This window comes from Erpetoichthys calabaricus, chromosome 5 (genome assembly GCF_900747795.2).
Source record: "Erpetoichthys calabaricus chromosome 5, fErpCal1.3, whole genome shotgun sequence".
Classification (NCBI taxonomy): domain Eukaryota; kingdom Metazoa; phylum Chordata; class Cladistia; order Polypteriformes; family Polypteridae; genus Erpetoichthys; species Erpetoichthys calabaricus.
The window spans coordinates 57,004,179-57,031,543 of NC_041398.2; the positions used below are offsets into that span (position 1 = coordinate 57,004,179).

The window sequence follows — 27,365 nt, forward strand, 5'->3', positions numbered from 1 at the left end:
GGTTTGTCTTGGATTACAGTATTCAAAATCTTTTCAGTGTATTGCATGATTTTTGGACTGCATTATGGTGAAGTCTGGCTCTCAGACTTTTTAGCTGCTGCTGTCAGAAAAACAGACTATTTGCATAACGAACTCTTATATCCCAGCAGAACTGGCTGGAGCAGTATCTCTTTTTTGTCACAACAACTGCTTTTCTTCTGGAGTGGTTCTTTCCCACAGAGCCCCATTGCTGAATCGCTTTCAGTGGCATAATGTGAGACAATGGGTATTAGCATGTCAGGAAGGGGAGGATTGGGAGTATGTGTGATCTATTATTTGGTCCACCCCAGATAGATCTGTTAAGAAAATTGCAGTAGGATGAGTTGTACCTGTAACCCGATTATTCTGTCATTCATCTTTCACATCTTCACCTACACCCATGCTGTTTACCCTCCAGATCTTTTAGCTAGACTCTCTCTACTCATCTCTCTGGGTACAAGGGAAATAATATTTTGTCTGAATAGCTCATGTTGAACCCTTGGTCATTTTCCCAAAGTCATCCTTCCATTTACCTTGTGCACAGTATCTTTTTTTCGCTTGAGGCTTTGGCCGGTATTACCATTGTTTATGCTGACTTAGTTAAGCGGGATGCTATTATTCTGATCCAATACTCTCCTATTCTTCCAGTTAGAAAGCAGATGACTCATGACGGTTCATTCAGGACCTCCGCGGAGTCAATGCTGCTATACACCCTAGGACTCCTATTGTCTCGAATCCTTCCACTATTCTCTCTACAGTCCCGTCCACTGCTATGTGGTTTTCTGTTACTGATCACGCGAATGCTTTCTTTTCAATTCCTGTTCACCCTGACTCCCAGTTCTGGTTCGCATTCACTTTTAAAGTTGGACCTGAACTATGATGCCGCAGGGATAAACAGAGGCTCTGTGTACGTGCGTGTGTGTATGGACAAGAATTAAAAAAGATCAAAATTGAAAGGTTATTGGCCAAAGGGGGTTAGTGTCCTGGTGCAATATGTAGATGTGTTGCTTTTATGTTCTGAGGCTCAGGAATAATGCGAAGAAGACATAAAGACTTTGTTGGTCTTCCTAGCGGAAAACGGGCACAAGGTGACCCGGGAAAAAGTTGCAACTGATTAAAGAAAAGTGAAATACCTGGGTCATGATTTGACTTCAGGGGAAGTGCATTAATACAGTACGTCGACGATTTATTGCTCTGTAGCAATACAGAGGAAGCATGGGCGTAAGATACGGAATCATTATTAAGATATCTTGCGGAAAATGGCCACAAAGTCTCTAAAATAAAGCTGCAGCTGATTCAAACCACTGTCAAGAACTTGGGGCATGACATCACTTCTGGTACCAGAGCTCTGTCAAAAGACTGCATAACCACTATCCAAAATCTTACAAGACCAGTCACAAAACAACAGGTTATGTCTATACTAGGCATTCTTGGTTATTGTCGACAATAGATCCTAAATTTTTTTGAAAGAGCACAGCCCTTACAGAATTTAGCTAACACTGTCGACCTTCCTCTTTCTGGCCGCATACAGTGGAATGAGCAGGCTGAGAAGGCTCTATGTGATTTAAAAAGTGCACTACTTTCTGCGCCTGCTTTAGGACTTCCCAACTATTCTCATCCATTCACTCTCTTCGTGGACGAAAAGGGGGGATATATGAATGCAGTATTAACACAGCTCCATGGAGAAAAATAGAGGCCAGTAGCTTATTTTTCGAAAAAACTGGATCCAGTAGCCATGGAACTTCTGACTTGTCTTAGAGCAGTAGCAGCAACACGGAGGCTGTGCTGGCAAGCACGGATATTGTACTCATGAGTCCCCTGACAGTAAAAGTGTCTCACGCTGTTCACTCCTTCTTAGTCCAGGCCAAAACCTCACATCTCACAACTGCAAGGGCAATACACTATCAAAATGTACATGATGAGATAACAAAGGTCCTGAAACCCAGGCTGGACCTCAAGGAAACTCCACTAGAAACAGGAGAAGTACTATGTGGACGGCTGTTCCTTTTGATTAGATGACTGAAGACTCTCCACGAGTTATGCAATGGTCAAAGGAGACCACTTACTTGAAGCAAATCGAATCTCTTCTAGTTTAAGTGCAAAAACAGCTGAGCTAATAGCTCTCACCCGAGCTTGCCAGTTGTCTGAAGCGAAGGTCATAACCATTTAGACAGATTCCAGATATGCCTTTGGAGTCTGCCATGATCATGGGGCATTATGGAAACTAAGGGGATTCAAAACCAGTACTGGTAAGCCCATACAACATCAGAAATTAGTGGAATCCCTTCATGAAGCTATAACAAAACCACTGAAACTGGCAATAGTTAAATGCCAAGCCTATACTGGGAAACAAGACCCAGTCAGCCAAGGAAATGAACTGGCTGACCACTCTGCTAAACAGGCTGCCTATAATAACACACCAGTCTCTTTATTCCAACAGAAGGATGACAAAGACCCTGATAATCAAATTATTTCTTTACAGAGCATCGCCACTGATCAAGAAAGGATAAACTAGTTTCGAGAAGGATCCCTCTCTGATGGGGTCTGGACCCATAAGCAAACTAACAAACTTTTCCTCCCAAAGGCTTCTTTTCCAGGAATGGCAAAAATCACACACGACCTGGATCACGCAGGAAAAGATACTATGACTCACTTTTTTCACTCATGATGTCGAGCGACATTGGGAAACCACAGGGTTCTCTACATATGCTGAACAATTCTTCCGATGATGCGCACTATGCCAAAGGGTTAACATAAGTAAAGGCAAAAATCTGTAAGCAGACAAACTTAACCTGGCCAGATGCTCTACCCCTGGCATTGATGGGTTTGAGAGGAAGGACACATCGGCAGTTGGGACTGTCACCATTTGAAATTTTAACTGGATGCCCCATGCCCGTTGGCATGGTTATCAGAAATGTCACTCTGCATACTGTGTACAATGATCTTCTCTCCAGTCTTACAGGTCTCCGAGCCTCCCTGAAGGAAGTCCACGAACAGGTTAATCAGGCTTGGCAGACCGGTCCCCCACCGACGGAATCCCAGATTCCCCTTGGAACCTGGATACTGGTCAGAGACACCCGAAGGAAACATTGGCATCAACCTCGCTGGAGGGGACCATTCCAGGTGCTGCTATCTACACCCCACGGCGTTAAAGTCGAAGGACTTCCTGCCTGGATCTACATCACACATTGCAAAAGATGGCACCCATAATTTTTGCAGTCTGGGTGTTGCTTCACTCTGTAATCCTGATTGATAGATATCAAATTTCCATTCTGAATTATGAAGTAGGGAAAACATCTTCAATACAGGTTTACTTTTGCTCGGTTGTTCCCTGCGCACTGGACAGACAAGACAAATGGAGATGGTCTGAAAAATAACGTCTGTGTGACTCGACCCGGGTATAAATCTGATTGACGCTCCTCCTCCAGCCTGTCTGAATGTTCAAGATGCAGTGGTGTATTTGCAAACACTGGAACTCAGGACTGGGGGTACAATCTGTGGGAAGCCCAGGAGCATGATTTAAAAACAAGGTTATCTATAATTAAATCAGAGTTTACTCCTTTCTTGAATGCAAGTCTCTCACTGTAAAAAGTGGACTGAATCATTAGGTTGTTGCTATTTTTGTATTTCTTGGACTTTCTGTGTTGGGACTCTGTCAAGGGATTATTCCTTTTTTTCTTAGAGGATAATCTGCGATATAAGTGGTTGAAGGTTACTGTTACACAATTAAGAACAGATTCTTGTTATGCATATGAAACTGCTAACCCCTATCTCCTAGTTGTATTCCTTCCCAATAACCTTTTTTAATTGTGATATTTTTAAGGATACACATAACTTTCCTAGTTGCCATTTCAAGTGTATCTTAATGTCAGGAAGTACACGCTAGAAATGCTCCTAACTGAAAAGTGAGGATTGTGTGTGTTGTGTTCAGCAACAGTTGCTGTACCTTTATTCCTAACAACACTGCCCCTGATGGTTTCATTACCCGCGCTTTAGCTGGCCTCACTTCCCTATCTATCAAATTAGCAGAAAACTCAGGAATAGCTAACCTCTTGATAGATAGATAGATAGATAGATAGATAGATAGATAGATAGATAGATAGATAGATAGATAGATAGATAGATAGATAGATACTTTATTAATCCCAATGGGAAATTCTTGATGAACTCTTCCAAAAATGGTTCGGTTCTTGGGCCAGTTGGATTAAAACTGTTCTCATAACTGTCCTTATTTCTATGGCAGTTTTCATGATTTTTCGTTGCTGTCTTATCCCATGCATCTGAGCCCTCTTACAAAGGCTTATCAACGCCTCCATTACTAGGACTTATCTCCTCAGTGCTGACTCCCAGTACACACCTTTTCTCTCATCCCATGACCCCTTTCCCGAACTCTTTCCCAACTATGATGATGCAGAAGTCTAATTAACAAAGTGCAGATTTAATGTGCAAAGTGGGAATTGAGAAAGAATATTTAGAATTAAGGTGCTTCAGCCCTTCCAAATAATAAAAGTATGGTGCTAATAGAACTATAAGAAGCATGACACTTATGTATTAAACAAGGATGTGCTAAGCTAATTGAACAAATGTAATCTAATGCAGATACTAAAGCTATAATAATATAATTTCTTTATAACTAATGTGATATACTGAACTAACCTTTATGTAACCCATGATATTTTATGAGCAATGTGCGTGCAAAAAAAAAGTATAAGGAAGTAAGCATTGTCTAAAACCGCTGAGTTGCATACACCTTATAACCGTTAGGAGAAAACTTGTTGTAACCGGACCTTTATCTGTAAAATGCACTGTGTGTTTTACAGATACAAATTCAGAATGTGGACAGGGGCTACAGGAATCCATGTAATAACCTCAAAATGAACTGCCACGTTTCTTTTTTTCTTCTTGTCAACGAGCTTGAGTATTAAAGGAAGTCTATTGTTCCTGCTAGCAGGCTAGCTGCCTGTTGCAACTTGAGCAAGCAGGTGCTGCAAGCCTCTCTGCCACCAAGAATAAAGAAATTGCTTTTTACTTTTAATTGGTGTCCGCCTTCTGTTGTTCTTTCGACTTTCAGCGACTACAAGGGTGTATGGCTAAAAACACCTTATTAAATGGAAAAAGGTCAGAGGATAATGGCCAGACTCATGTAATAGAAAGTCTGCAAATACTACAGTAACAACTATTTCACCATTGAAAAACCATGTCTGGTTTCACTCCTGTCACCTATATACAGAAAAATGAAACCACAGTAGTCTGATAATTGCAAAAACTGGACAACTGAAGAATGGCCAGATGTCTGCTCTGAACCAGAATCTGGTCTGAATCTTATCTTCTACTGTCACATGCAGATAGTAGGGTCAAATTTGTTGTTAGAGTGGTAAGCAGTAGTGCTCGAAATATTTTATTGGCACATATTAGGTCTTTTAATATCAACTGAGATTCATTTCAATGCTACAATTTACACAAACATTGTTGCAGAACAGGCAGATCAGTATGGGTTCATTAAAATTACACTCGTGCATTTTAACCTTAAACCCTACGTGGTACCTAATGTATAATAAGTGATGTCAGCTGGAAATATTTCACCTTTTGCCTCAGCTAAGAACACAAAAGGACAAGCCCATACTGTAAATATTTCTTCAAAAATGATAGATCTTATTGTTTTGAAATAAATTCTACACAACATATTACCTACAACCTTTGGTTTGTTATTTTGTCTTAATTCAGGTCAGGTTTTTCTGTCACTCCTTGGCCCATGTATATCAAAGGTAAACAAATGCATCTCTATAATACTTTTATCTCCTGTACTCTTTAACACAATATTCCACAAATTATGCCACGAAAATTCCTTAATGGTCTCATAAAACAAACCTATCATTTCTAAATTTTCTTAGAAAAGCATAAAGTAATCTACTTCATAGGCATTCTATGGCAATATCTTCAGTCGCTTAAGTATTCGCCAGTTCCCTAAAGTTTTGGCCAGTTTTGTCTTTATTATTTTACTTGTTTTTTCTGTATCTCTTATGTATGTTTACAGCAAAATCAACAGCCTTTTATTGTAACCACTTCATTTGATACAACCTCTTTGCTATTATTTGTCTAGATAAAATATCAAATTCTGCAGATCATTTAATGCAATTGAATTAAGAATGATTAACAATAAGACACATTAAAATTTCATAATATCCAAATGCTACTAAACAAAATCTGTTGATAAAGTTAACTAATATAAACATGCTGTGGCCCTTAGCAAATGCAGTTCATGATCCATTATAACCTGATTTTTCCATCTAAAAGCCTCAACCAAGACTTTACCTAGCTTCTTCAATCTTTTAGTGAATTTCCTAGTGGATTTAAAATGTTGTCTGATGCCGGCCTGACCAGCTTTGCTTAATGAATATACCCAGCTAGTACGTAGCTAAGGAATATACAATATGTAGCACACCATGACTAATACAGTATATTGTATAATATGGCATTTTCAACATAATAGCTTTTATTCTAAACCACATTTAGAATGCATTAGTTTAGCATTAACAAAAACATCTTGTGTACACTTTGAAGTTAAACTTCACATTTAGACAATGACACTTTGATCCTTGTCTCATTTCAGAAAAACGGCATTAATCTGTAACCATGGTGATACCTGATCAGCAACAGCACGGGCCAGTTTGTCCATCCTTGATCCAGCTTCTGCAATCTTTTTAGCTGCGTTAATCACATCTGAAGAGTTCTTCAGGGGGCCCTTGCCTCTGCAATAGATCCAATACATTTACCATAAGACATTCATAAAGTTAAGGTATTTTTCTCGCTTGAACACCAGTTTCTGCCTATAGTTAACATGTGTTTTTAAAAGAAAGGCTTTATATTTTAGCACATAAAATGGAGCAAAAAAAAAAGACGACACACTGTTTGAGAAATGATAGAAATGTGTTCATATGGCAGGCTTGTAAAAGTCAAATCCTGGAGGGCAATGTTTGGACAACAGGTTTTAATTCCAGTTAAATTTGTAATTTGTAACTAATTCTTCTTCTTTTTTCATTGCTATTCCCTTTTTTGACAAGACTTCTCCAATAGAAGTTTTGACAAGATTTTTACTGCTGGATATCTTTCCTAATTATTATTGCTAATTATTGGATACAACTAGGTGGCACAGTTATTAGGCCTCCTTCTCATATGGTAACTGTTGTGTTACAGGAAGAGCAGTGCATTGCTCACAGAAATAGTAGTATGCCACTTTTTCACCAATTGCTGAATCATGCATTTCAGCTTGAAGGAGCCTAAACAAATATACAGCTACACAATCAAAAATAGCTGTTCCAAGGTATATGGCATTTCTTCACTCCAGTATGCACCCAGATACTGCAATAAAACTACAAATATGAATCAAAATATGCACAGGGACTTGCTGCTAGCTCCATCAGGCTACATTTGCTGCTGCCAAAACCAGGGAAGGGCTTCTTACCATGCGCTGTGCTTCAGTTTTGTGTACCACACTGTTGAACATGCTTCTTTTGCCTTAATTTCAATTGACTTATTTTTTGAAGGTTCAGAGCCCAATAATAATGGGAAGAAACTCAATATCTGGAGGTTCACCATTCTCACTCTAACTCAATTTTTAATTAAAAGACAATCCTTGCTGTTAGTGAAACACATTACGAGGGATGTTCAAAAAGTTTCCGCACTTTTGTATTTTTGTTGGAAACAGTTAAGGCAGGAGGAGTAGTAATTGGGCATTAAAACGGTGGTACGACGCTGGGAAAATTGCATCGCAAAGGAAGGTGACTATGCAGAAAAGTGATGTTATTTGTTTTGGAAATTATCAATAAATGGAGTTAAAAAAATAAAAGTGTGGAAACTTTTTGAACGTCCCTTGTATTTAGTATTCTCATTCTGCTACACTAGACATTTCCAAAAATGTTGATTTTCTTTCTTCCTTGGAGCACCTATAAAGTCTTTTGATGACCAGAGCAAATCAATATATTTCAGGACTTTACTTTTTTAATTTTCAAGCGTTTTGTTAAAACAGATGTTGCATGATGGACACACAGCTGCAGATAGGATCAAGGTAGCTGGTTATCTGTTGGTTTGCTTTGCATCTCAATATTGTTTGGCTGGTGGTTAAGAAGAAAAAAAATAATTAAACATTATTTTAATTAGTTCATTAGCTGCAGGAATTAGTTACTAATAAAGAAAGCGGCTTGAATGAAAACTTGCCATTACGGTGGCCCAATAGGAACTCTTTTTAGGATACCCTTTTACATGACTGAAGAAACAAATGAATTAAGTATTTCCAGCAGCAATGATAAGGCAATCATAGATTTTATCTTTTTACTAAAAGAAATAAATAGTGCATCTACTTGAAAAAAAAAACAGTGGCTAAGCATGTTAGACAATATTTATTATTATTATTATTACAATTTTAGGGAACTTGAAGGTAATTTTCTCAAATGTATGGAAATGGCTAGAGATTTATCTAGTTAGTTTCATTTTAGTAACTGGTGCAGTTTTACAAGCTATGGAAACTGTGATGACATTAAAAGTAGCTTGTAAACATGCACCATTAACTTATAGTAGTATACAGTAGTACACAGATTAGCTGGGTATAAAAAAGAAAAGAAAAAAGAATATCATCCAACATTCACAATATATTAAACATTGTTTCCTGAAGATATGCTGTAGCTGATTTTTGCCTTTTTGATATGATTTCCAAAGTTACCTGAAGGACCCTTCACTGTAAGAATACGTGTATTACTTATTCAAAAACACCTCCTTTGAAGCACTCACCAGCTTCAACAAACACCTTGTACACTTCTAAGAAGTATCTGCCATGTTCTTTCAAACCGTGACATGAGAATGAGTGATATAAGAAACAATGACATGAGAATGAGTCTGAAATGACAGTTGCGTAGCCCAAACATAAAACTCTTGTATCTGGAGCCCATCCTGAAAACACAGGAGTAGAAACCAAGCCTGAAGGGTCAATATCGAATTGCATATGAAACACAAGGCCAATTTAAGGACTCCAATCAAAGTACTATGCAAGTGGCTATACCTCATGTTATCTCTGGGAGAGATGGCTGCCTAGTTCTTTTGCTTCATAAGTGGTTATTCCTAAATCCCACAGACATTCTGTGGATTATATCCAAGTACTTCTATTAGTCAAGAAGTGTGTTTATTTTTTCTAAATATGTCATCAAAGAAAGCAAAGCCTGCCTCAAAGATGGTGGACTGGTAAGATGAGCCACCAGAATCACTTTTGATTGCCGATTATTAACCAGTTATCTATTTTAATTTTGTCTTTCCAGGAATTAAGTATGGAAATAAGTGAGGAGCACAATATCTAATCTGTAATATCTTGATGTTACTTCTTTACATGAGAGACAGCAAGACAAAGACAATACTTTGATGAAGAAAAAGGACATATTAACTGAGAAGCACAATTGAAGATGTAATGTATGTTTTATTGGTTACCACGGGGAATGAAGAGCACTGGCCCTGCTGGATTCATCCCTTCCAAGCTGTCAGTTTGGTTCCCATTACTTCAGGAATGAGAGAGAGAAGTTATGTGGTCTCACTGTGCATACTCAGATCTCCAATCAACATCATGCACTTGTGCTTTTATTTTCTTTCTTTTGTGGTTTATTAGACAAAAGGAAATCCTTAAACGTTTTAGGAAGTCTCAAACTTTGAAGTACGAGGGTTCAACACTTCACTTCATCCCTGATTTCAGCAGCTAAGTGAAAAGGCCTACGAGGATGTGCGTGAGGCTCTCTGCGTTGTCAGACTCTTTGTTTCTTCAGGTGAGCTGCTTGCTTTGCACTGTATCTCCAGGTGGCCAGTTAGGTTTCTGTTTGAAATATTTTTTATTTTAAGAATACTACACACAAGTGTATTATTTTTATTGCCATTGTGAGTACTGTATGTATTTGGTGTGTTTATGTTAATTAAAATGTATATTCAAGCTAATATTGACTATATGTGTAACGGGCTTGCTGCTGTTTAACCAATCAACATGTTGATCTAGGCAGGGACTGAATCAGTTATATACTTTTGGGCAAATCAGTATAGTCAGAAACTCTCAACTGCCACCTGCTTCTTTTATGCTTTTAGCACCTTACCACTGCTACTACATCCTGTAGCAACAATGGCTTGTACCTGGCCCTGGTTCTCGTAAGCCTGAGGCCGGTTAACATATGATTGGTCTTTGTACAGTACTTTGTTCTGTCTTTCAGTTAGGGGTTGTTTTATGGTGGTCTTTCTCACAAATGATCATGAGATGGGTTGTGCAGCTTGAGTGGAGTAGCATTGCTCTACTTTAATTGCAATTTACTTTTCCTTATTAGTGGCTGAGGAGGGATGGGGGCATTGGACGATGTTTTGCATTTGAGTGGTTTGCACTTGGAGTTTCATTATGATAATCATTTTCTTAATTCATTACAGATTTTATTTCATTTATCCCTTTATGCGCTTTCTCTCATGACAGTGGCTGATCTTACTGTCACTTCCTGGAATGTGTTTTAACTCTTTGCGTTGTTGGTTTTGCTGCCTTAATGTACAACATTACTTGAACACTGATATTACTATTTTACTTTTGTTTTAAATAAATTTGCAAACTTTTCTACAAATTTTTTTTTGGATTATTGAATGTAGATTGATGGGCAAAATGGCAAATTTATCACCTTAAAATGAAATGAACAACACAATAAAATCTGCAAAAAGTGAAGACGTCTGAATACTTTCTGAAGCTACTGCATATATATGATCAAGCAGGTACAGTAGCCCCCCAGATCCCTCACTCCACACTTACCAGACTATACAGTAAAAAGTAAGAAAAAGAAAACCAACAAGTTTACTCATTATTAAGTTTATTTACTTATTTATTTTTTATTTGTGTATTTATTTATTTATCAACTGATTGATTCATTGGTTGTATTTTCAGTCATGTGAATCTGTAATCTTGTTTTTATGTTTCTGATGCTGTATGCATTTGAATTTCCCCATGGGATTAATAAAGTTTATCTAAGCTAATCTAATGGAATATTTTGAAACTACTTTTCATTTTGCCACAATAATTAAATAATATTGTTATACTGAAAGGAGGAATACGTGTTCATATATTGTAGTAAAGTTTCTAATAGAACACTTTACCTCTGGGGAGGAGTAGTGAAGGAACAATGCTAAACTACTTGTATACTGCTGTTAAAATGCAGAAGTAAATGTTGTCACACTATATGTGTCGGTGTATGCAATAACACACCAAGACGAAAGGGGGAGCTGCTGCTAAGTTTATCTCCTCTTTCTTCCATCACAGTGCCGAGAAACCACCTGGTGAGGGCACCTAGTCCGGCCCCTTCCAGTCTGACCACCACAAAACCTGGGTGTCCAAGGATGAGGTGTCTTTTTTTATCCCGAGTGAGGTGCGTGACGGAACTCTGAGAAGCCAGACCAGACCAGTTAATTTAAAAGCTCCAGCATGGGGAGAAGTGCAAAGATATGACTTTTTTGTTCATTTTTTTCAATCGTCTGGAGATTGTCCCAAAAATCTGTTATGTCTGAGACTGTCATTAATCCACCCAACCACTATGTCTATTCATTTTTGAACCCACTTAATTGGGTTCAGAGAAGCAGGGCAAGACAATATCTCCACAGCATCAGTAATTTAGCTTTGATGGTGCAGTAGTCCATCACAGAGAACACTCCCACAAAGTCATGCATCACAGCCAACTTAAATAGCCATTTTATCCAACATGTACATTTTATGCCCTTCTGCAACTGGTACTACATACAGAAAAACAAGCTGGAGTATAAACAAATATAATATAATGTAAAAATGATTGAGTCAAAGATCTTTAACTGAACCAAATGATTCAAATCACTTTGCTCAACCTGAACGACCTTCTCTGCTACACATAAAAGGATGTGAAGATAAGGCTGTCCACTGGGAACAAGTTACAAGAAATACACAATGCTTAAAACAATGACATTTAGCCTTCCTTTGCAAGCAAATAGATTCTAAGCCCTTCAAATGGACAAGTAAAGAAAAGATAAGACAATGAATTTTTTAAAAACAATTATTGGGTACCAAAAGAGAGACTGTAAGTCTAGCCAATGAATTATCAATTAACACTGGACAAAAGAAATAACACAAAGCCTCCAAACCCTGTTTAAAGACTTAAGTGTCAGATTTAAAAATAGTACTACTCTGAAGCAATTGGTAACTATAAATTATGACTGATGGGAATGAGGTAATTGCTGTCTCTCTGAATGGAACTAGTAACAACCTTGTAAATTTGTGAACTGTCATTGTTCCTGGTCTTTCATGACCTAAACCTAGAAAGAGAGACAGAGAGAGAGAGTTTGAGGGTTTTCATTAAATCATCCTAATGAGATACTTGCCTCTGAGTCAAACAGCTAATGTAATTTTTTCTGTGATTTTTGTAGAAATATTTTCAAACACCTCTTATGCATTAAAATGAATACATGAATCCTCAGCAGGATAATTTCCAGAAGAAACCAACAAAAACAAAGTTGTAAGTGAAGACCTGTATGTGTGGAGATATTATAAAAGTAATGTGACATAACATCTTCAAAACTGTTCATTTCAGGGTTGGCAGCATCGCAAGAACCAGCTTTGAACAGGGCAACAGTCCATCAAGGGGTCAACTTAGGCACATGCCCACATAAAGTCAACTTACAATTGACAATTGGATGTGGGAGGAAAACTTGAGCATCCAGAGGAAGACCAATCTGATCACAGGGAGGACATGCAAACTCCAAAGGGACAACGGATCAAATCCAAATCGTATTATGTAATACAATCTACTGTTGAATTCTGATCTGTACTTGTAATATTTCTATTGCACTAGATTGTATTGAGGATTACTTCTTCTGTGTATTGTTTTGTTGACACCCACTGCACATCCAACCTACCTGGAAAGGGGTCTCTCTTTGAACTGCCTTTTCCAAGGTTTCTTCCATTTTAGTTTTCCCTACAAGGGCTTTTGTTGGGGAGTTTTTCCTTGTCTTCTTAGAGAGTCAAGGCTGGGGGGCCTGTTAAAGCCCATTGAGGTACTTCTTGTGTGATTTTGGGTTATACAAAAATAAATTGTATTGTATTGTATTGTAAGTATTGGATGCACAAACCCAGGAGGCTGGAGTAATCAGAAAGCTAGGATCCTCCGACCACCTCACCACGCATGTGAAACAAAGTTAAATTACAGTGAAACTGGCAGGTGAACTTTTATGAGTAAATCTGGAATTATTTTTTTCCTCCAACTTTGTATCACTGATATTTACTATACTTGGGGAAAAAAATAGGGTATTGCATTAGTGATTTCCAAAAGAGTGCTGATTGGGGCTATCTCAAACTTAGCAACTGCATGTGAAAATGTATGACTGTGCTCTTCTGATTCCTCTTCGCTGCTAATTCTTTTGTGATAGCAGTAAGCATGGCAGGCACATTATGTTAATGTGTTTTTCAAACATACCTTTGTTTGGATTATGTGTTAATGTGTATTATGGCAGAAAAGCATTTAAAGCAGAAATGCACAAACAGGTTAATAAGTTAAAACTTGGACCCCAACATTTAATTTACTGCAAATATATATGAGCATATCACATATTTAGTTTTGCTGTATGTCTTAAGAGTTGTTAAAGAAAATAAAACTATGCAAAAACACAACAGCCCACATTTCAAAGCCACCTAACTATAAAATACTTCTCAGTTTATGAAACTTTTATACCTGGTAAAGTCAGTCATTTCCATCATTATCATACACATCTGCTTGGCCAGCACAATGATATCATTGCCATTGTCGTCCCACTTGGCTACTTCAGCATCCAGTTTACATTTCTCTTGCCGGAAGCTCTCCACCTGCTCTGCAATTTTAGCTTTCTCTTCTTGCGGAAGTTGTGCCATTATTGCCTGAAATTATCAAAGTGTAAAACCAGAATGAAGATTTCATGAGACACAGAAGATAACTGACACAACAGAATTCACATATCCACCTGAAAACACAACACATATTGTTTTATACTAGTTTGATTTTCAGTCATGCAACCTACTTTGTAATTTCCTGTTGGGATTTTGAAAGAGAGGGCACAATGTAGGAAATCATTTTGTTTAGGACACCATTCTATTGTAGTGTGTGCAGGATAATAAAATAGCAGCCCTCACATTCACATCAGGTTTGACATGTCTTTGGACTTTGGGAGATGAGCAGATGAATCCTATTGAAGAAAATGTACGTTTGATTTATGCTTTTCCTCTACACTCACAGGCCTACATTTACTTAAAGATATGTTTTTTCCATCTATTCCATTTCTATTCCAGTTTATCCAGTTTTAAAGGGCTGGGCAGGGAACTCCTATTTCAGTAGCAACAGACACAAGTCTGTGCGCCAGAAAGGATATATTTTTAATTGATTTTATTTACTAAAACTATTAAAAATTATAAGCCTTAAAAAACACTTCCATTGAGAAAATATTATTTAATAGGTATGATACATTTGGAAATGATCGAGAGGTTGTATGAATGAAGAAAAAAAAAACATTGTTAAGAAATATGAACTGACATGTTGAAAGCAAATATTAGAAATAGTGTTAATAATGCAAACAACAAAACCAGATAACACTTGTAGGGGCCACTGCTCTGTTAAACACTAAATAAAGCAGGCAAAGAAGGTAAATAGTTCATTTTTCAGAAAAGCAAAATAACCTTTTAAGCTTCAGACATAAGATGCTTGGAGCAAGTACTGCATGAATGAAGGAGGAGGTAAGCAATGGCCTAATTAGGTGAAGTGTCAGAAAACCCCAGAGTTCACATTCATTACAAGTGTTTCATTGTTAATGTTTTAAATTTGAACGGCAGTGGAAAAAAAATTAAATACACAGTCAAGTAGTCTATACTGCAGTATGATGAAAGATAGTAATGAAAAATAAGTGTAGTACAGTATTTAAAAATGTAACCTTGCAACAAATGTTGTATTAATGCATTGACCTATCCAATTCAGTGTAATGAGGTGAAAAAGCATTTCCTGAATAAGGATTTTTTATGGCACTTTTACAAAGGAAGCATTAGTATTTATTGCTGAGTGCTCCTGAATCCCAGTACCTGAGTTCTGAGCTTGAATTTATGGTCAGTGTTTGTGTGTGTGTGTGTGTAGGTCTTCATCTGAGCACCAGTTCCAAAGATGTGCTTGTTAGGTTAATTAGAAACTTGAAATTTACCCCATATGAGTGAATATTTGTGTGTGGATAAATGTGATGGACTTACATTAGATGCTGACTGGACTTGAAACGGATTAAGCAGGTTCGATATGGATAGATTTTCAAATACAACTCATGCAAATTACCAAAAGCACAAATGCAGAAATTGAACAAAATTAGCAAGCAAGAAGCCTAGAAATTTTGGCAAATATACAGTACATAATTAAGCTAGAAAGTAGATGATACATGTTTATACACTAATATAATGAAAAATAACAGCTGAAAAGTGGTGCTCCAAAACTGGAACCAGGGGTTGACAAAAGGATTACTTTATCATTTACTCTTCGTGATAAATGGTGGATTCACCTCAAAATAAATATTAGTAACCTCAGCCAGTGTTTATTATTTGCAGTCCTGAAGTTCACATTTGTGTGAAAAGAACTAAATGAATTTTAGAGGTCATCTAATATTCATAGGCAGATTTACCAGATATCAGACAATAGATCAGTCAAAGTGAATTCAGCATTAAATATTTGTGTATGGCATTGCATTTAGAGGGAGTCTACAGAAAAAAAGGTAATTTGTGTAAGAAAAATGTCCATTCCTTTATTATTCATTTTTGGGAGTGTATGGTTGATGAGAAGTAAAATTGACACACTGCCTTTGCTCATTTCCTGCAAGAATATCAAAAGGCTTGAATGTTTTGTTTTACTGAGACGAGGCTACTAAGTCTTAAAAATGAACTATTCATTGACTAATGAATCAGAAGGTTAGGTTAGGTTAGGTTAGGTTTCTTTATTTAGTCATGTTTACACAGGAAAACATGAAATTTGCCTTCTCAGTTGCATCTAATAACAGGTAACAGACAGAATGAAATAAAAGAAGACAAATAGAAATAAGAAAGGTTAAGGTAAGGCAGTTAGATAAAACATATCTATACCAAAAAAAAAAAGGTAACAGGATATATATCAAAACCTTAAACATTATCTACGATATTTCTTATTGAAAAGTCGTATGGCACTAGGAAGAAAGGAGTTTCTGGAGCGATTTGTGTGGGTTTTCAAAGCAACTATCCTTCCTGATTTACTGAAGTTTAGTTCTACATGTAATGGATGTCTGTCATCAGTTGAGATGATTTCCAGTTTCTTTAGCATTGCCCTCTGACACACACTAGTCAAATCATCTACATCAGCCCCAATAACTTTAGCTGCATACTTCCTAATCTGAAGGTAACAGATATCCCACTCTAGATAGGAACACTTTTAAATTAAACAAGGTTTGGGCTGCTTTCTGAAATTCCATAGGCCTATGCTGATTAGCTCTCAAATCTGGTCGAGTACATGTAACACTAATGCACGTTAGATAGCTTTAATAGCAGAAAAGGCTGTTCTTTCAAAAGCATCAAATCATTGTACAGAGAAATTAGAAAATGAATCCCACTCATTACAGACAAAATGAGATATGCAGCATAAAAAGGAAGGAAGTGCTTGAGAGATGTATTGGAGCTCATAGACTGTTGCACACCTTACCTGTGCACATCTGAGCACTTTGTTGTGTGCCTGCTACCAACTCACTATACTAAACGTCGCTGTGTGTCTATCTGGTTGCTAGGTCTCTGCTATCCAACATTACAGTATTACAAACATTAGCACTGCTTTTACGAATCTTATACCAAATGGTATATAACAGAGACATTGCAACTGGACTGACACACGTTGAAGTCTATGTTGAGATTTCGACCCATTTTATAAGGGTAACACAGATAGTGAAGAAATAAAAAATAAATGAAAGAAAGACAGTTTTATGTGGAATTCTAGAAAGCAAGGTGGACACAGGGGTAGCAAATCATTAACTAATATTTTCCAGTAAAATTAAAATGGACAATTCAAATAAAACATTATACAAGTACAAATAGTCAAGCCCAGATACATTAAGAGGAACACTGTGGGGAGGCAGTTGGCATTTTATGATAATTTTTCAACTGTGATCTTCAGGGACAAAAAAACCTCTACAATCAGACCAGTTTCAAAAACCAGCCATGCAGGTAAATTAAATAACCCCCCTAACCAGTGGAGTTATGGCTGAAAGCTTGGCATTCCTGATTCTTGCTCATGTCAGTATTAGTGAGCATATTCCTTGACCCAATGAAGCAAGTATACAGACAGAAAGTCTTGTGAAGATGGATTTAGGTCTGTCTCCACAACATTTACATGCACATTGAATATCCACATTCCCTTGTCAGGATAGTGTTGAGTGTTTTTTGCATTAAGTGATTTAACCTACACTGAATTTCTCAATAGTGTGCAAGAGCTACAGGAGAACCCCTGTCTCATTTATCATGGCCCTACCTGGAAACAAACAGCAATATATCACATTAAACTACCATTCATCTGCTCTCAGATTTTTACATACAAGAACCCCACCATGCACAACTTTGTCTATTTAATGCATACATTTCATTAAAAGCATGTAATGTAAGCCAGACTGGAATGTCCTAAAATACTTTCCTATTAATCTATACTGTACAAGGTACCAAGTTAAGAAGCCATAATCCAGTTAAAGTAACTTTTTTGGTACTATTTTAGCTCACTTTTGGGAAGCCATGTACATTGGACTCTTGTAAACCTCAGGCAGAGTGCCTTACGTGTTTTCAGTTGATACCAGATTGAACATTTTGTAGAAATAATTTTTAAACTCTACTGCAATCACTTTTATAATTTCTGTGGGTGCTAAACTCCATAAAACAAATTCTATTCTGGAGTATAAATAAACTGAACTTTACTACTGAACTAAACACAACTATCAGTAATTCATTGACTTAATGATGCTGCTGGATATTTCAAGTTATTGTAAAAAGTCTTATTAAAGTGACAGATAAGAACTCACAGAGACCACAAAATGGCCATGTATGTTAAACTGCTTGCACTGGGAGACTTGTTGTTAGATATTAAACAAGTTCTCAGGTAAATCAAACTGGGCTCTACTGTAACCAATCATTTCCTACATTTATAAAAACAATACAAGGCTGAATAATGAATTCACATAAGGAGGAGGTGGAGATTGGCATCATATACTGATATGGTGCATCGCTGCACCTACCACACAATGAACCACCTCAAGATCCCAAATTAGGACTCGCTGTGCAACACGTGACATCTCAGCACCACACTAACTCAAATGGAATGGAACAGTGTGAGGCTGGTAGCATGCACTGAGCATACAGAAAATTAGAGCAAAGTGGAGCGGGTCTAAAATCTATAAAAATAAACTTTAAAATAAAGGTTCACTCTATTAACCCTTTGTTAGAATAATGAATTAAGGCATTTGGAAAAGATGGAAAAACCTTGAATGCATTTTTCGATTTGGTTTCAGATTTTGTAACTCTTGCCAGTATTCTCAACATTATCATCATCACATCAGTTTTCTGGATTTTCCCAGGTTACCTGGGTGCCCCTGAAATTTTTTTCCTCCACTCTAAACAAACGTGGACATCCTTTGAGGGGAGACCCACTCTTTTCTTATTATCTGACATCAACCCTAGCCTAACCCTTCCCTTAACCCAACCCTAATCATATTTTCTTAGCCTCATCTGCTCTACATACTCATGCACCTCTTAAACTAGTAATTCTCTACTTTTTGCTCTGCATTTCTTAACCCCCTCATTGTCTTTTTCTTCTTAGCACAACACCTAAGGCCTTTCTCACCCAGTCTTTCTGTTAACTTAACATTCGTCTTCCTCTCAATCCGTGACCCTCCACCCATCCATTTGATCATTCTTAAATTTTTTTTCCAGCTTTGCTTCATGCTATGCTTATATCAGTCATGTCTCACTCCCACAGAATAATATTGCTCACACAGCTTTTGTAAACTTCAGTCTTAAATACCAGAAACACTCCTTTAGAAGTGAGAACGGGGTCAGTTCACAGTATTTATTCCATGCACTTCTCACCCTGCTCTATCACTGCTATGTCCTCATCTTTGTCTGCATGTTAAATGTCATCTAAGAAGCAGAACTTTCAGGTCATGTTAAATATTTGTGAATGTGAATTTCCCCTTGGGATTAATAAAATATCTATCTATCTATCTATCTATCTATCTATCTATCTATCTATCTATCTATCTATCTAAATAAATACTATTCTGTCCATGTTATTTCAGGTGGCAATTTTACTGCTCTGCTCTGCTGTGGTTTTGTCTACTCCGCCAACTCATTCGCATTTTAGTAACAATCTGAAGTGATTCACTCCCATTCTCTCTAATTTCTTTTACAGTACGGGACCCACTTATACCAGCTATTCTGATTGCTCAGTTTGGATTAAATAAATCAGTTACATATCCCAAAGCCATCAAGAATCAATCAATGATAAAACCAAGAAAAGCAAACTTTAATATTTTGCAGTAAACAGATAAGCAAATAAATTTACAAATAAATAAGGAAGCCTGTTTCCGACTGGATAGAAATTTAATTCCAGTGTAGATTTTGTACACTCTCCCAAACAAGAGATTCTGAAATTAATTGGCTAAATTAAGTGAAAAGGCCATCTGTCTTGGATTGCTTTCTGCCTTGTACCCACTGTAAATTCAAGACTCGATACTGGGTGAAGCATTTTAGGATACAGCTAGAGGAGCATTCATTTTTTTTCTGGTCTAACACTGCATATGTCAAAGGGTCATTTTTTGATAATCCCTTTTAAGAGTTTAATGAAACAAAGCCACACATTTTCTGTCATTAACAATCTTTTTTTAAATTTTATATAGCACCTATTTTAAAGGTCTCTATTTTTAAAATGCAATGTACTTTGCTTACAAAGGTATACTGTACATTTATATGGCTGGGTCACAGAAAGATTAAGAAGACTTTCTTTCATTATTGATTGTTCAATATCAATGCATTCAGGCAGCACTGAGGGTCAGACACGTGCCTATTTTGTAAGGTAAGATAAGATTTTCTCCAGTTTGGATTTAGCCATTGCTAAGTACTCTTTTCTCCTATACAAGCATAGCAATTCAATCAAAAATCATGTAAAAAGTTCACCAGGCAACAACACTCTACATTTATAAAGGAAAAAAAACTGTTGTGGCCTTATGCTGAATAGGACTTGATTGGCATGTCAAAAAGTAAGAAAGAATCAGGTGCTAGATAGGGTTTTCAGAAATGACTTATCCATAAATCCCCTCCCGCACACTGATAACAACAAAAGCAGGCCTCTGGTGTTTAATACTGCTTCAAATCCTTCCTGTACACCGCATGCCAATACGCCAAACAGCTTTTCAGTGCTTGTGAGGATTAAACAGTTTTCAAGGTTTTCATATGGAGAAAGTATTTTGAAATTACTTTAATTTGTTTCAATTGTAGAGAAAGGAAAAAAAGAAACTTACTTTCCCTTTGTCTAGCCAGTCTATGACTGTGGACAGCATTTTTTTCTTCTATCCTTCATAAGTTTGAGAGAATGAGTATTTCTTATAAAATATTACACTAATGTAAAACTCTGCTAGTGGAAACATTGCTCCTATTAAATAAGCATTCAGCTTGAGCATTAATTTAAGTGAAATTAATAAAACTGGAACTAATATTAAGGTTCTCCAACAACAGTTGTTAAAACTGAGTAAATATATAATGGGCACTAAACATTTAGTAGGTTTACATTGCATATCTTAATGGCTTTTACACTTTATAAACTACTCCTCATATCTGAAAAATATGATATCCAGATGCAGGAGATTATTTTTGGATTGCTCTCTTCAGGCTATGAAAGCGTATATCTGATCCAATATTTTTTTTTCCATTGGAATATATTCCCAAGAGATAAAAGAGCATATAGTTTAGAAATAATGTGGTGCTTCATTTCCTTGCAAGGGCTGAGTTCAATTTTGTATTTTAATGTGGTAGCACAGAGTATTTATCCAGCAGGAACTCAATTTTAAACAGGTAAAGAATGCTTATGTTTCTTTTTAATAAAATTCATGAATGACCACAAGACATTATGATGTTAAGAGATTTGTAAGAGCAATATTGGACTCACTCTTGCGCTTTGTCCAGCAATGAGCTGATCATCCTCTGTTTGGACACTTGTTCTGCTACGTGCGTCATAATCTTCCTGTTCAAAGTCTGAATCATCCTCTAGCTCTTCAGGAGTCTGGAATAAAGAGGCAACAAAACCAGCAGGAAGTAAATTAGATAATCATAGAAAAGAAAAGGAACTTTGAACTTGATGCTGAAAAGTGTTAATATACTTGGCAATGAACTGCAAACAGATTTGAGAAGGCATTGTTTCTTTAATCTAGAGCCCATCAGATGTTACAAATACATACAGCACAACTGAATTGTAACAAAATACATTTTAGATATTTGATTTGCAACAGGTTATTGGCTCACTCTCATCTAGCTCCAAATCTTTATTTGCCCTTTGTAATTTATGGTTCTGCATAGCTCTTCTATAATGCCTTTATTTGCTCCTTGTCCACAAATAATTAAAAAGCATGTTACAACAATGCAAATATTGCACTAATTTCAGTTCAATTCAAATTTTATTGTCACATGAGAGTCAGGTTGTTTTCCAATAAGGGTATGAAACACCAACAAGACATCACATAAACACAACAATCAACAACCATATAGAATAATACATTTTGTGCTGTCTTGCTGTGGCACTTGGTGACATTTTGCAATGCTAAACTAATATTTCTGCCCATTAAAGTGACACAAGGGATATTGTGAGCATTTGAATTCAACAATAAAATTATGCAATCTGCTTCTTATTAGATTTGTCCAACACATACTTGTGATACAGTGGAATGGAGAGGATAGCCAGGTCCCCTAGGTCATCAGAACTGTGGTTTTCACTGTCATAAATATAGCAATATACATAGAATCACATTGTAAAGTATCGTCTGTTTTGAGTAAAATTAAAGTAAATCCAGCATAAACATGCTGCACATCTTTTACATCCAACTCTTGTCCATAGCCAAACAGAGGAAATATGGAATCCATTGTTCATGTAGTGGTGTTGAGTGTTGTCTTCCTCTCTTCCCTTTGATTTAGGAGATCATGGTAGCTACCATGTGGTGGGTGTTTTACTGTCCTAATATAACATATTTTACTTTTTACTTTTAAAAACTTGATCACAAAAAAAAATTAACAGTCATTATTGTATTGGCCTATAGCTATATATTAAAAAATCTTACTAAGAATGCCAACAGTTTTTGTAATAAAGGAACCACTTGCTATTTATCTTTTGTATCTTTAACCTCTGAGCAAATGGCAGAAGTTGGCTACAGTGTAATGTCTGTGGAAAAGATTCATGATGTTAGAATTAATATTAAATCTACTCAGTTTTATAAGACAGAGGTGGCTCTGGTGTCCCTTCATATAGACTGCTACTGAATTCTAATTAAAGGTCTGTTTTGAGTCTGTTATTGCCTATTGCATATAAGCCAAAAATACTCCAGTTTATGGCGCTTTACTTGAAAAATCAGAAATTTCTTGGATAAATTACCAATGAATAAAATAAAACGTACTGAATTTGTGGATTCAGGATATGTCAGGTTATTTGACACTAGCCCCAAATGAGTGCAAATGCATAAATGTGCCTGGTGCTGGACTGGTGCCCCACTGAGGGTTGGTTCCCATAATGTGTCTAATTCTGACCCAGACAAGCAAGTTACAAAAAACAAATGGACGAAAATAGATGCAAAAAGTTTATGAGTCTAGATATAATTTATAAGAAAGCTGTCAGTGAGTTGCAAAAAGGCTGTCAGCATTTATTCCCATCTCTATGCTCACCACCTCCTGAGCTTGCAGAATTGCACTCGGCCGTCTTTATGTGAAGACATTAAGGCTTGTGCTTTACCCCCACTGTGGCTTACAGTGTATGGATGCAGGAGGCCAGCCTGAGTCAATCATGTTAATCTACTACAACGTGATCATACTACACAAGTGTCTACCTTTTATATTGCTTCAAAAAGTGTTCCTGATTCTTTAGGCTGCTGTGTAGTGCCACCCAATACCAAAATTTAGAGTAACATATTTTCCTGATTGATATTACAGATTATTTTAGCTACATGTCACATCAAGTGAGTTTTTCAAGGAGATTTTTTTATAGATCTAGTACTATACAGCTGTGTGAACCTTGCTGTACCTTTCCAATGCTGGAGGTACATGGTATGGCTCCCCAACCTTACTAATATAAAAAATCATTCAGTCAGTCATTGTCCAACCCGCTATATCCTAACACAGGGTCACAGGGGTTTGCTGAAGCCAATCCCAGCCAACACAGGGCACAAGGCAGGAACAAATCCCAGGCAGGGTGCCAGCCCACCACAGAAAATAAAAATCATAGATTATGAAAAAGATACGATTTTTACACATTTGAAACAATGTTATTATTTACTGTCACTAACAGATAAAAAAGAATAAAAAGACAAGAAAAACCTTCAAAGGAAATTTAAATATTAATAAGAAAACTGTAAGAAAAATACCAAGAAAGAATAAACTGTCCAAACTACACCCTGTTAATTTTCACTTTATACACAAAATAGCAGTTCACCCATTATCTGAACCTGCTGTATTTCAGTAGTGAAGATTTACAAGTCCAATAAATTTTAACTTTTTATGAATCTATTCTGACTGATGAGACTGCCCAAGCTGGACTACATTGTCAACCCTTGCTTGTAGCTGAAGAAAGTGACAAGTGACAAAACTTATTTGTTTAAATCCAAAGTAATTTATTCCTAACTCTATATCATTCAGCGGATTTTTTTTTTTGCATATGCCCCTTCTATTTCTTCATTATTATTTTCTGTACAACTTTTTCCACTGGATATTGCTGTTTCCTTTAATATTGAAAAGCACTCTGCCATCTCTATCTCAAAAGGGCACATTGCTAAAAATAAACTGAATTAAAATCAATTGGACTACTGATTCGCATAGATATCTCTAGTTACATTTTAACTGCTATTTCAACAATTTACTTCTTAGCTCTATTTTGAAATGATTCATTGTTAGCCTGTAACAACGGCTGTCGGAGAATGTAATTACCTTGTGGACCACGGTAATTACAAGGAGAGGCCCCTAACTCAGCGTAATTCCTTTGGAAGTGTACGTGTTCTTTAATGGATTTTATTGTTTCCTTGTATCAGCAGTTAATGGAGAATGTAATTACACTGAAACAAATCTAACTCAATTTGCATCTGTTAGAAAGGGGTACTCTTTTGACATGTTTCACTTTTACTTAGTGTGTATTCACAAGAAATCGTCAAATGCAAATGATAGTCTGTGAGAAGCAGCAGTCATATTATAAAATATCTAAATGTTATTTTCTCTGATGCTATCCATTGTCACAGAAATGTGATGCTGGATTTACAGTTTCATGGTGCAATGCACTCAGTTCCTGAATTCAAATGCACAAATCTCATTAAAATATAAAATGTCTGTATAATATTTCTGCCTGCACATATGCATATACTGTAAAAGAAGTGAAAGATATCAGACCAATCAAAAACAAGTACTCCCACAGCCCACTAAACCTATAAAGGGCATTTTCATTACCTCGACAGCGAAGATGATTTCCCAATGTTAAAAGCATTGTCTTTAATCTGTTTAATTATTTTATTTATTTCATTAATGCACAGTGAATATCACAGAAGTCAATCAAGGATACAATCAGTACAACATTAATCTCTGATATCAATTTCAACTTCCATTTCGTACCTGTTATAGTCAAATGTCTACCATTAACAAAACCAGGCAGATCTTTTGATATCATAGAAAGACAGATAGATAAACAGCACAATCTCTCTCTTTTAATTGTTTTAAATGAACTTTTTGCCAAAATCTTAGCATCATTCTTCAGTAAAGAAACTGGCCTGCACACTGTAAGGGGTTTGTATTTTTTTTTCTCACAGTAGTTTTGGTAGTATATTTTCTTTTTTATGTTATTGAAACATAGCCATCAAAAAACTGCTAATTTAACAGGGGTGTGTTTCCTGAAAGCTTCAAAATGGTAAACAATTAGTTACCTTGTACATAAGATTGTTTGTTAATTAGTGAGTGTTTCCCAAAACTATTTGTAACTAAACTTGTATGCACAGACCCACTTGTTACTTTCAAGGTTGTTCTTTTTTTGATTTTTGGCTGGAATTCCATCACAGAGAGACAGATCACTTTGCTCAAGAACAGTAAAGACAGTAAACTTATTTGGAAAACCGGTTTCTCTTAAAAAAGAACATCTTGCCCCTAAACTGGGAAAGGTGCTTTTGATCCTATGTTATGTACTAGTTTGTTTATTTTTTGTCTATATGTAAAACATATATGTGTATATTTTCCCCCTCTTCTTTATTTGTGATATTGCCCAGAGTTTAATGCTGAGCTGGGACATGTGGTGAGGGGTCAAATAAAAGGACAAGCGTTGGTCACGTTGCCCCGAAAGATTTTTCATATCAAACTGCTTTGCTCCAGCAGTTTTCTGATTGTGTTGCAACCCAGGGTTTAGTTGTTCTCCCGGGGAAGCAGTACACCTTTGCCTATTGCTGCTTGTCACTATTCTTTTCTGCAAGGAAGCCTTGTCCCATTTTGAGACTAATAGATGTGGGTTTTGTGCACATATTCTGATTTTCTCTCAAAGGCAGGAATGTAAAATTTATTTATATGTCAATATCTGCCTGTTTGTTTGTGTATGGGTGTGTCCTGTAATGGACTAATGCCCTGTCTGTGGTTGGTTTCTTGATTATACTCAAGTCTGGTGAGCTTTTCATGAGTCTGGAATGAAATATGCATGTTCAGAATATGCATGGATGTGCCATTAAGCCGAAAAGAGAGAGAAGGCAATTGTAATGGAAAGTTTTGTGTAGGTAACAAATTTCAAATTTTATAGTTGGTGGTTAGAAGTGTGCTTTTTAAGCTTATGTTACTGTAAACCTGAAAATAAAATATAATAAAGACTGACTAAAAATACACTTAATGTTATAACCAAAAAATATAACACATACATCATGAAAAAAAATGTTAACACAACAGACACGAAAGAACTTAGGCGAGAGGAGGCTATTCATCTCCCATAGGTTGGCTTGTTATTGTTCAGGTGATGTTCTTGATATGCTAGTGCAGCCACCATAGGAATGCAGGAGAAGAATAAACCTTGCACTAGCTGACAGGGATACTAATGGAAAAATCTTGCTGACTGATCTTTCATACCTTTGGGTTATTCTCAATGTGAAATTTATCAGTTCTTAGAGATTATTTTTGAAAATGACTCTTTGGCTACTATAAATTATTTGAGCAAGTTGTCACACAAACATGATGCTTCACAATGTAAAATAAAAGGAATATATGAAACAGTAACATTTTAAAAGGTGTACATGCATAAAAACTGTACTTCTTTAGATTATTTAGGTTTAAAAATAACTGCACAAAAATATTTTAAACCAAATCAAAGGAGATTTGGAGGAAATATGCAAACTGAATTCAGTTTCTCACACTGTTAGCCATTGCTTGTTTTCATTCTTCATATTAAAATGATAAATTCTTATTGTTAAACAGAAGCTCGTCAAAAGATATAATCACTTCAGAAAAGCCCTTGGCATGACAGTCACAGGGTCACAATATTTTTTAACAAGTGAAAGTAAAATGAGCAGCAATTATAGTGCAGACATAATGCTGGTGCCACCCAGGTCCACTGCATGGATTATGCATATTCTCTTTCTCTCTCTGCCTTTGTGGGTTACTCGAGGTACTTCTGATTTCCATCACCTTCCATAATATATGCCTGACAGATTAGACAGTGATTGTAAATTAGCTTGCTTTATGTGAATATGGGGGTGTGGATGAGGGCACCATGAAATGGGCTGGAATTCCATTCATTGTCAGTTCTTGCCTGGCATCTAATTTCCTTGGGTAGTATTCTATTTCCCATAACCTGTACCTGTATTTATATACATACAAATGTGCCATGTGAAGTGTCTAATATCAATGTCCTGTAGCAACTAGTTTTTAAAATTGATAGCAGGATTGTATCATCTTTTACAACATCTGTTTTTCCAGTTTTTCTTCAAATTTAATCAGTTGAAACAAAATAAATTAACTAAAATGGTGAAAAGGTAAGCAGTAAACTGTTAGAGGTTTAAATTTAGTTTAGGTTAGCAAA

At 36.4% G+C, this 27,365-nt stretch overlaps 1 protein-coding gene across 2 annotated transcripts in view; it reads right to left on the reverse strand.

Moving 5' to 3' along the window:
- ctnna2 (catenin (cadherin-associated protein), alpha 2) overlaps positions 1–27,365 on the reverse strand; it is a 1,866,011-nt gene that overhangs the window by 63,543 nt on the left and 1,775,103 nt on the right. The window contains exons 14-16 of one of the 2 annotated variants that reach the window (XM_051928041.1): positions 21,249–21,362; positions 13,761–13,942; positions 6,662–6,770 (exon numbers count right to left, since the gene is read on the reverse strand). In XM_051928041.1, coding sequence (XP_051784001.1) covers positions 6,662–6,770; positions 13,761–13,942; positions 21,249–21,362 — 405 coding nt within the window. The remainder of the gene's footprint in view (positions 1–6,661; positions 6,771–13,760; positions 13,943–21,248; positions 21,363–27,365) is intronic. The other variant, XM_028801549.2, reaches the window with a different exon arrangement.